Raw genomic sequence first — 12,025 nt, forward strand, 5'->3', positions numbered from 1 at the left:
TCACTGTTCTGGTTAAGCCGATCCATGAGGCAGAGAACAAAAGGTAACCACAAGTAAATCTCCATAATAGGCCAACTGAAATACAAAAAGCTGCTATATTCTATGGAGGCAGAGATGGTTAGTAGACAGAGCAATGTACTGGTATTCAGGGACCTGGATTCTATTCCCTTTTTTGGATGCTGGCCTTTTGGGTGGGCGGGCTAGTCGGTCCATCTTTCTATGCCTGTTTCCCCACTCTGTAAAATGGAGATAATGATGTTGACCTTCTTTGTAAAGCTCTTGGAGATCTACTGATGGAATAGGCTATACAAAAGCTAGTATTATTATGGGGTAGATTGTTACTTTAGGCACAGCCCTGAGGTAGGTGTGAGTACAGAAGCTGCGTCAACTGAGGAATAGCCCCATGAAGCATTCAACCTTGGAGACACCCTTCTAGGTAACAATTCCTCCCCTGCTTTCTCCATACCTACGGACAATTTATGGCTGGCTTCCAATACTCTGACTCACGGTAAGTAGTGCCTTACCCCCTGGGAACCCCCACTGATTAGAGCTGCTCACTTCACTTCCATGTTATCTTTGTGGCTTGACCCTTTTACCTGTCTGTGAGAAAGTTGTTCTTTTAGACTCAAACGCCCAAGCTCTGGAGAGATCAGAGTAGCTTGGGCTTGTTCCAAAGCAGCCTGTAGCGTTTTCACCTCAGCTTCAAATTTCTTCATATCCTGCAAAAAATAAAATTCAGGGACAAACAAGAAAGAAATGAATGCCATAGATGTATCTGGTATTATAGTATCCACTATGTAATCCACACACAACACCAGTTTTTTTCAATATAAACTACAATTTTAAGTTATTGGGAGTGTCAAAAATCTTTACTCTTATTACACCCTGGGATCGGTTGGAAAAGGAGCTCTGCAAGACACAGATATCACTGAAAGTATCCTCTCAAACAAATTCAATCTGGACTTGATTGAAGTGATGCCATTCACTTCCGTGATACTTAAGTATTCAGACCAGTGTCTGATCTGTACCATAAACAATAAAATAAGCCTTGACTTTATGCGCATTTGTGGTTTGACACGTTTTGTGTCTCAGATTTTATTTAAAAGTTCTGTATCACCTTACTATGCTTTATTACAGAACATCTGCTACATTGCAGTATATGATTGCTGAGCTCAGATCACGTGATGGGTGAAGGACCGCATTTTAGCTTTAACTAGAAAAAGCAGATCTATCTGCCATACCTTTAACTGAATTTACATAACTTTCCCATATTTATCAATTTGTATCTTTTCTGTACCTGCAGCCAGCATCAGAAGGAATACTATAAGTGCAATGGAAAACCCTCTCGAGCACCAAGAAAGCTACATTATGATAAAGAAGCTGCTCTATTTAAAAAATAAATCTTTGAGCCATTTTCTGGCCTTAAAAGCAATAGGTTTTTCAGCACACCCACTGGAAAATTTAAAGAAAATAAAAGAAAAGAAGCTTTCTGCACTTTTGCACGTGCCCTTGCTGAAATGTGTAAATCCCTCATGCAAATGCACTAGGTAGGGTTAACATATGTAAATCCTAGTATGCACACACATTGAGGAGTTTGCATATTAAAGCATGATACATGTGAAAGTGCACACTCTTTCGGGTTCACCCATTTGGAAATGGGGACCTTATGCTCTACAGTTTTGCCACAATCCAACTCCCAGTCGAGTCAGCAGAAAGACTCCCATGGACGTCAGTAGGAGCTGGATGAGACCTTGTAGAAGGAAGATATTGGAAATGGCACAATATCAGTTCCATTTCTTTTTCTATGATAAACACTTCATAAATTATAGAGGACCTGTTCTGCCGCTACTCCTACAAACATGACGACATGAAGAGGTACTCCAGCTGTCAGCCAGCTATGAAGGGAACTTCAAGTACCTTGGCTGCATCCTGGAGATTTTGGAGCCGCATTTTGATAATTTGCTGTAGCTCTTCTGTCTGCCGCCCTAGTTCCAACACTTGCTGAGTCATCCCTTCAGTACAGTAAACGCTTGAAAGATATTCTATTTTCTCAGTCATGGACTCGAGATCACCATGTATCTCTCCAGACTCCTCAAGCATGGTCTGGATGGAAGAATCATATCACCAGAGTTAAGTGACACCTTTTAGATTCAGCAAAACATTTAGGCATGTGTTCAACCCTAAGCACACCTTTATTTAGCACAGCACTTAATCACATACTTAAGAATAAATAGGTTTTTAAGTTCCGTGGACTTCAATTAGACTTAAGCAAATCTTTATGTTGAGCATGAACTTCAGAGCTTTAGTTTATTAAGCCATAAAACACTAGCATAAATTTTACCATTTCAGAAGCTACACATCAGTTTTATAAAGAATTTCTCCATATACATTAGCTTGTTGTTACATAAAGGTAAAATACACACTAAGTTTGGCCCTGATTCAGCCTGGACATCTGCTGGGCCTACGTGGTAGCAGAAAGATCTCAGGTGGAGCAAACAGTACGGCGGCCAAGACAGTGGATGTTAGCTGTGCCTAAAACGTAGATGGCCTGCCCAGGAAGTAGGCATACTCAGGGTGTCCTGGGGTGTGTGCTGAATGAGAACACCTCCTTAGTAGCCTGTAACAGCAGGGTGGGAAACCATCACGGATGGCAGAAACAGCAGCTTCCCCAGGGTGAACTCCCTTGGAGCAGAGCAACTTCACTAATACAGGGAAGTGTAACTTATATCTTCCTGCTCTAGTGAGAATTATACACATGGGGCCAGATTCACCAACACATTATATTATTTTGGTCTCGGTCAGATGACAGCACCTGCTGTTGCATCGGATTCATTTTCTATTGACTGCTTGGGACGGTCTGATTCACGGAATCATGTAACACGCCACTATTTCCATGTATGCACAATCCACACAGTGTCACACACACACCCATACAATCAACACTGTTCAGGAAACATCAAAACTTGTGGATAAGCAGAGATGTGGAATATTCAGGGAACAACTAGGAAAGTGGCTACATTTCCCAAAGGATGATTCAGAGAAGAGGCAGCTGTGGTTCAACAGGGCTTGGTAAACGGTTTGCTGTATCATCATAACTGTTACATTTAAAAAAAAATTGCACCAAAGTCACGTTAACAAAATATGCAGTGGAATGCACATGTGCCTGCAGAGTCATTTAATTACACATATTTTCTGTAATTTGTCAATCTGTAAAGAATTTTGGAACACTTAATAAGAATGCTGCCATGTGAGACCAAAATCTCTTATTTTAGTTTACTCTAGAAAAATACATTAGTGCATGTGTTACCAAATATATAGAAAATGTTACTGAGCACAACTAGAATTTATAATCTGCTGTTGTACATGCTGTAACATCTATCAACAGCAATTAGTGTGATCTGTTTCAGAGGTGAACTGCTTGCCATGAGCCAATCTCTGTGTACTTCACACTATCCACTTACAGCATCATACCCAGACAAATGCTGTTAGTAAGTAAATATATTGGAGTAAAAGCGAAGACGAGGCGGAATCATATGGGGACCTACTGCACTGAACAATAAATATATTGTTTTTCCAGTATCTGTTAACCCTGAAAAAAAATCACCTCTTCTGACCATTGCACAGCCACAAAAGCCCAGCATTTTTTATTTTTTGTATTGCAATAGTGTGATCCTAACTGAGCATCAGTGCCACCTGACAGAGAGCCCATCATACTGTAACTCATCTCAGGACGGACACACTCACTACTCCCAACACAATGCTGTCATAGTATGTAGTTAAAAGGTGTCATGTAAAGTTTCCTAGGTAATCTAATGATTCACTGGTCCCAAAAATCATTGCGTGGTCTAGGTATGGGTCATGTTCAAAGAGTTGTGTGCGTGCTGGAAATATATTCTTAAAAAGTGTGTTCGGGAGGCAGTGCATACACCAAGCATGACAAAGCCAAGCCTAGACAAATGAATCTGGATTTACTTTTCTGACCAGCTTGATTACAATGAGGACAATGAAAGTATATGTACATATAAGGTAAACAAAGCCATCAAGCTAACACGTGGTGGAGGAGACAACTTAGTAAGTATGCCAGGGGACATGATTTACATCCCCGGAAGGCTTGTCAGCTCCTAAGGTCAAGACAATGGACTTGGGAAAATATAAGGAGAGCAAACAGACATTTTAATTATCCATCTCTTAGTGGACATGGGGTACAGCACTCTCTGAGCCTGTGAAAGTTGGATTTCCTAACCTGGCAGGCTAGAGATGCTGGTAAGTAAGAAAACCGCTTAGGCAAAGACTAACTTGCTAAAATTGAGTTTTAGTCAATAAAAAGCTTATACTGTTTTGTTTATAACCATACCTGTCTCTTTCTCTTGCCTAGTATCACTTAAATCTCTGTTCCTTGTTAGTAAACTTATTCTTAATTTTACTTATTCTAAATTTCAGTGCTGTTACAGCTGAATTAAAGTGTGAGTCCTTAATTAAACTAACAGGTTGGTGTGCACTCTGTCTCTTTGGAAGTAGCAAACAATGATTTCTGTGAATGTCCAGTGAGAGGAACTGAACACTGCAGAGAGCTGTCTTTGGGAGAACTCCAGTTCACTGTATGTTACCTACAAGGCAAGGTTTAGACTGACAGAGTCTCAGGGGTTTGCTGGTAAACAGATAGACACACACAGTCTGATCTCTCTTGCTGAGGAAAGGGGTAACATGCGGCTTACGGTTCTGGGTATCCTGAACAGAACGTGACAAATGGGCATTAAACTGTCCCCTGAAATCTGCAGCTCATATAGTCACCTGATATGCTGTAAACTGGTCACGAAGCTGGGAGGCAGAATTCCATGTGATGCTACCATGCACTAGACTCTTCGCTTTCTCGATCCATTTCAGTATGAACTCCAGCATCTCACTGTATTCTTCCAAGTGTGAAGCTGCCTGAAAATAAAAAGATCAATTTTATAAACGTGAAAATCAATCCTGGACAGTAGGACTCTGAACATTTTTTAAAAGTGGCAAAAGTAGATCAATCTACCTATTTTTTTGGTGGGGAGGGTAATTTGTAATATTTTTCAATCACTATTATTATTGAATTTAGTAAAAATATTCCCCATTGTGAAGATAAATTATGTATGTCTCTAAAGGCAGGCGTAACTATTTTTTGAAAGTTCTTCCTAAAGAAACTAGGACACATTAGGAGTGTGTGGGTTGATGTGCATGCCTGAGATTGTCACACAAGAATGTATTCTCCCTTCTTGCTCAGCTCAAGACTCCTACTTAAGTATAGTCATTCTTATCTTGTGCCTTATCTTTGTTTGTCCCTTATGTCTCTTTCCTGCCTAAAATCCCACACATCCCCCGCTCTCTATTTAAAGCCTGCTTTCTCTGTCTGGCCTATCAATGTTAATTTTCCAAAAGAAGAAAAGTGGTATACCTATTTTAAAAATACAAAGCCACAAACTGCACTGATTTCTGATACACCCACTTTTCTGATTAGCGAGTACATTATAACTCTGATTTTCTACTCACTTAACAGGAATAACTCTGCTGAAATCAATGGATTTGCACTGTAAGAATGGAGACAAACCCTGTGAATCTGAATTGTATTGTTTGTCTAAAGCACTCAGACTGTAAGCTTCTTGGGATGGGGAAAGGGGTTTCTTCCGTGTTTTGTATTGTGCTGAACTAAAATACCGGACAACTCTTTCACCAAGCACTTTTGTTAAAAGTAACATTGATTGAAAATTATTCTGACAGGTATTTTCGACCTTCTTTTGGAGAAACTTTCTTGCAGTGGCAATGGAAAATAATACCATGAAACAGTATCCACTTCAAGTTCTGTAAAATCTTCTCAAAGCATTTTGAAAATGGGGCTCATGACGTATCAGGATTATGGATGGCAGGACCACAAAAAGTCCCTTCCCTCACTCTTAACTATTCAAAATACCAACTTGCCAAGATGGTACCTCAACTTCCTTCCTTGTTAGGCCCTTTTTCTATGGCTCAATTTCTTGTACTGATCCAAATTTAACAAAGCATGTGCTCAATTAGACTTTGCACACTGAAGTCAATCGGACAAAGCATGTGCTTAAGTTCTTTGATGAGTAGGAACAGACTGCTGAATTGGAGCCATTTTTAATTATTTTATTTCTAGACTTTTCTATTGCTGTATACAGGCTATGATCACCCTTCCCCCATATCCAAATGCACTATAAGGTGGGTAGAAAGCTGGCTAGATTGTCGGGCTCAACGGGTAGTGATCAATGGCTCCATGTCTAGTTGGCAGCCGGTGTCAAGTGGAGTGCCCCAGGGGTCGGTCCTGGGGCCGGTTTTGTTCAATATCTTCATAAATGATCTGAAGGATGGTGTAGATTGCACTCTCAGCAAATTTGCGGATGATACTAAACTGGGAGGAGTGGTAGATATGCTGGAGGGGAGGGATAGGATACAGAAGGACCTAGACAAATTGGAGGATTGGGCCAAAAGAAATCTGATGAGGTTCAATAAGCATAAGTGCAGGGTCCTGCACTTAGGACGGAAGAATCCAATGCACTGCTACAGACTAGGGGCCGAATGGCTAGGCAGCAGTTCTGCGGAAAAGGACCTAGGGGTGACAGTGGATGAGAAGCTGGATATGAGTCAGCAGTGTGCACTTGTTGCCAAGAAGGCCAATGGCATTTTGGGATGTATAAGTAGGGGCATAGCGAGCAGATCAAGGGACGTGATCGTTCCCCTCTATTCGACATTGGTGAGGCCTCATCTGGAGTACTGTGTCCAGTTTTGGGCCCCACACTACAAGAAGGATGTGGATAAATTGGAGAGAGTCCAGCGAAGGGCAACAAAAATTATTAGGGGTCTAGAACACATGACTTATGAGGAGAGGCTGAGGGAGCTGGGATTGTTTAGTCTGCAGAAGAGAAGAATGAGGGGGGATTTGATAGCTGCTTTCAACTACCTGAAAGGGGGTTCCAAAGAGGATGGCTCTAGACTGTTCTCAATGGTAGCAGACGACAGAACGAGGAGTAATGGTCTCAAGTTGCAGTGGGGGAGGTTTAGATTGGATATTAGGAAAAACTTTTTCACTATGAGGGTGATGAAACACTGGAATGCGTTACCTAGGGAGGTGGTAGAATCTCTTTCCTTAGAGGTTTTTAAGGTCAGGCTTGACAAAGCCCTGGCTGGGATGATTTAACTGGGAATTGGTCCTGCTTCGAGCAGGGGGTTGGACTAGATGACCTTCTGGGGTCCCTTCCAACCCTGATATTCTATGATTAAGGGGGAGCTGCACTAGCAAGATTTAACTCCAGAGGAGGGGGCAGGTACTGCACTGGGCATGCTGCTGTTGGAAGGCAGCTTTAAAACCTGGTTGGGTCTCCATAGGAACTTTGCTGACATGTTTCCTGGCAAAGGGGCTGAATCAGCATCTCTCCAAATCAGAATTATTCCGCCCTCCTGAGTTGGCCATGCTTCATTCAGCCAGACTTACATCTGCCTAAGGCCCATCCACAGGGAGCGTATTCGGCCCTGAATATGCACATATTACACATTATTCCAAGAGACAATGTTTTTATGTAACTATACAAAAAATAAACGTCATTAATCAGAAATCACCATTTTCTTGGAGCCTCTAAAAGGAAATAAATTAAATGATTTGATACCATACCTGGTTGAGTTTGGCTGCTCTGTACTCAGCCTGTCTAATGGTCTGTTGGTGTAGCCCAGTCAGTTTCTCTATCCTGTTAGCCAGCTGTTTAGCCAGCTGATTGTTCTGCTCTGCGAAATCTTGTACAGACGCGTCCAGTTCCACCAGCTTTACATTGCAGCTGTCCAATTCCTCACCTAGGATCTGGATCACGGAGAGAGCATTTTACTTACAAAATCAGTGAGTGGGGGCTGGTTTTTAAACAGCCTTTTTGTGATTTTGACACTTTTTCCGAAGTTTCCATAGTTTGTTCCATTTCTATTTTGGCTGCATACCAGTAATTTTTCTTTAAGCAAAAAGGCAATAGAGCAGGATGTGTGATCATCTCTTTAATGACTAGTATTGCTGTTTCTTTCCCTTGTTCCTGTACAAGATGGATAACATTTTCCCTCCCCCACCAGAAGATTGAGTCACTTAGTCTTACATCTACCAGTATTGGCCGTGGTCCTATGTTTGTCCTCAGACTGAGTGGTCAACACATTGTTGTCAAGATGAAGGTTTGGGCTGGTCATATGAGAGTATGGATTGATTTTTTTTTTAAAGAAACCTTTTTAGAAAAATTCAGAATGTGTCATTAAATATCCATGTGTCCAGACTATTTTGCTTTTTTTTTCTAATAGTATCATCAGTTTGTGCTGTGCACTAGACAATTTGATTTTGTCACATGAGCAGTTTGGACAACATTTCAATAAAAATAAAAATGTCATCAATAGAATCTCTTAGGTAGAAACAGACTTCACTGTGTATAATGGTGTGGTTTGATAACAAAGATGTTATAAGAGATTGGGAGGAATCTACTACAACAGGAAAAGCCATGCATTATGCAGTTCAACTTAAATGAATGACAATAAAACTTTCTAACATAGCAGACCATCATGTATTTTGTACTGTGTGGATGTATTTAAAATATATATTGGAAATGTGTTATGTACAGTGTTTTATGTATCCCACCACATGCAAAGGCAAGTGTCCTAGTTATCTATGATTCTTATTGCACATATCTGTAAAGGAGAGAAGAAATGTTATCTATTCCATTTTAGAGAAGTTATTTTTTTAAAAAAAGATCTAAAACAGCTTTTCTTTACACAGAGGCATATGATATCTTGGAATCTTGCAGGGCTGCAAGAATATTTCATGTATTATGCTGGAAATTGCTCATTTCCACAAAGTTCAAAGTGCTCTTTACAATTATTATTACACAAATCACAACAAAAAGACAAAATCTGGTCCAGGACTGAACATTGTCCATGCTGCATCTCAGAACAGTTTTACTGTGAGGGAAATTCTATTTTGGACTGTTTTTCTATGATGGAGAATAGTCCAGGAGGAAAGGAAAGGAAAGATTTCTCTGACAGGTTAATCTTTATTTTTAATCAGATCTGTTTCAAGCTATTCAGAGGTGCAGAATATTGTGGAAGAGATGGGTTAGAGTGCAAATGGAGTAAAGGTAAAGGTTCATGGTAAATCAGCATCACAAAAGTGACACAGCTAACCAATCTACCCATAGATATACATCTACCTATTTCAACACACACACTATTGTATTGTAGGTGTGCATATGTACATCTCTATATTGCAGTATTGAAAGCTATGGAGTTCATATTGATTAAAGTTCCAATTTTTTTAAAAAAAGTCTTAAAATGGATCAACGAGAAATCATTTGATATACTCATGAATAGGTCGGAATATGAACAAGAGGCTGCTCGGCAGCTCTCCAACACGAGTTTCTACAAGCCATTACCCTCTGATCCCACTGAGAGTTACCAAAAGCAACTACAGCATTTGCTCAAGAAACTTCCAGAAAAAGCACAAGATCAAATCCGCACAGACACACCCCTGGAACCCCGACCTGGGATATTCTATCTACTACCCAAGATCCATAAACCTGGAAATCCTGGGCGCCCCATCATCTCAGGCATTGGCACCCTGACAGCAGGATTGTCTGGCTATGTAGACTCCCTCCTCAGGCCCTACGCTACCAGCACTCCCAGCTACCTTCGAGACACCACTGACTTCCTGAGGAAACTACAATCCATCGGTGATCTTCCTGATAACACCATCCTGGCCACTATGGATGTAGAAGCCCTCTACACCAACATTCCACACAAAGATGGACTACAAGCCGTCAAGAACACTATCCCCGATAATGTCACGGCTAACCTGGTGGCTGAACTTTGTGACTTTGTCCTTACCCATAACTACCTCACATTTGGGGACAATGTATACCTTCAGATCAGCGGCACTGCTATGGGTACCCGCATGGCCCCACAGTATGCCAACATTTTTATGGCTGATTTAGAACAACGCTTCCTCAGCTCTCGTCCCCTAAAGCCCCTACTCTACTTGCGCTATATTGATGACATCTTCATCATCTGGACCCATGGAAAAGAAGCCCTTGAGGAATTCCACCATGATTTCAACAATTTCCATCCCACCACCAACCTCAGCCTGGTCCAGTCCACACAAGAGATCCACTTCCTGGACACTACAGTGCTAATAAACAATGGTCACATAAACACCACCCTATACCGGAAACCTACTGACCGCTATTCCTACCTGCATGCCTCCAGCTTTCACCCTGACCACACCACACGATCCATCGTCTACAGCCAAGCTCTGCGATACAACCGCATTTGCTCCAACCCCTCAGACAGAGACAAACACCTACAAGATCTCTGTCAAGCTTTCTTACAACTACAATACCCACCTGCAGAAGTAAAGAAACAGATTGATAGAGCCAGAAGAGTTCCCAGAAGTTACCTACTACAGGACAGGCCTAACAAAGAAAATAACAGAACGCCACTAGCCGTCACCTTCAGCCCCCAACTAAAACCCCTCCAACGCATTATTAAGGATCTACAACCTATCCTAAAGGATGACCCAACACTCTCACAAATCTTGGGAGACAGGCCAGTCCTTGCCTACAGACAGCCCCGCAACCTGAAGCAAATACTCACCAACAACCACATACCACACAACAGAACCACTAACCCAGGAACTTATCCTTGCAACAAAGCCCATTGCCAACTGTGCCCACATATCTATTCAGGGGACACCATCACAGGGCCTAATAACATCAGCCACACTATCAGAGGCTCGTTCACCTGCACATCCACCAATGTGATATATGCCATCATGTGCCAGCAATGCCCCTCTGCCATGTACATTGGTCAAACTGGACAGTCTCTACGTAAAAGAATAAATGGACACAAATCAGATGTCAAGAATTATAACATTCATAAACCAGTCGGAGAACACTTCAATCTCTCTGGTCACGCGATCACAGACATGAAGGTCGCTATCTTAAAACAAAAAAACTTCAAATCCAGACTCCAGCGAGAAACTGCTGAATTGGAATTCATTTGCAAATTGGATACTATTAATTTAGGCTTAAATAGAGACTGGGAGTGGCTAAGTCATTATGCAAGGTAGCCTGTTTCCTCTTGTTTTTTCCTACCCCCCCCACAGATGTTCTGGTTTAACTTGGATTTTAACTTGAAGAGTGGTCAGTTTGGATGAGCTATTACCAGCAGGAGAGTGAGTTTGTGTGTGTATGGGGGTGGGGGGGATGTGAGAACCTGGATTTGTGCAGGAAATAGCCCAGCTTGATTGTCATGCACATTGTGTAAAGAGTTGTCACTTTGGATGGGCTATCACCAGCAGGAGAGTGAATTTGTGTGGGGGGGTGGAGGGTGAGAAAACCTGGATTTGTGCTGGAAATCACTTTAGATAAGCTATTACCAGCAGGACAGTGGGGTGGGAATAGGTATTGTTTCATATTCTCTGTGTATATATAAAGCCTGCTGCAGTTTCCACGATATGCATCTGAGGAAGTGAGCTGTAGCTCACGAAAGCTTATGCTCTAATAAATTGGTTAGTCTCTAAGGTGCCACAAGTACTCCTTTTCTTTTTGCGAATACAGACTAACACGGCTGTTACTCTGAAACCTGTCATAACTAATTTGTATCCCATATATATTACAGCCATAGTTTCAGCATTAAAACAAAACTATTACTTCTGTGATAGAAGCCAACCTCGTCTCACAATTAACAGATAAATGTAGTTGTGGAAATATTACTAGATGAAATGTTCTTGCATCACTGGACATCTAAAGTTGGAGATACAGGAAAACACATTTAATTTATTTTACAGCAACTTAACTGGGGCAATTATGAACCAGTTTCAGTGGGATGCATTTCAGTGACCCTGTACAGCGGAAAAATATACTTGGGAGGCAAAATTTTAAAGCAGCATACTAACAGAGATTGGTGCTTTCTGTCACATCAGTAATTTTTCCTCTGTGTGCAGCACTTTGCTCACTTCAAGCTAGTG

At 41.4% G+C, this 12,025-nt stretch overlaps 1 protein-coding gene across 12 annotated transcripts in view; it reads right to left on the reverse strand.

The window, feature by feature from the left end:
- SYNE1 (spectrin repeat containing nuclear envelope protein 1) overlaps window positions 1–12,025 on the reverse strand; it is a 501,442-nt gene that overhangs the window by 177,065 nt on the left and 312,352 nt on the right. For all 12 annotated transcript variants that reach the window (XM_073337684.1, XM_073337695.1, XM_073337685.1 and 9 more), the window contains 4 exons: window positions 7,655–7,837; window positions 4,792–4,929; window positions 1,918–2,103; window positions 597–719 (listed from right to left, as the gene is read on the reverse strand). In XM_073337684.1, coding sequence (XP_073193785.1) covers window positions 597–719; window positions 1,918–2,103; window positions 4,792–4,929; window positions 7,655–7,837 — 630 coding nt within the window. The remainder of the gene's footprint in view (window positions 1–596; window positions 720–1,917; window positions 2,104–4,791; window positions 4,930–7,654; window positions 7,838–12,025) is intronic.

This window comes from Lepidochelys kempii, chromosome 3 (assembly GCF_965140265.1).
Source record: "Lepidochelys kempii isolate rLepKem1 chromosome 3, rLepKem1.hap2, whole genome shotgun sequence".
Classification (NCBI taxonomy): Eukaryota; Metazoa; Chordata; order Testudines; family Cheloniidae; genus Lepidochelys; species Lepidochelys kempii.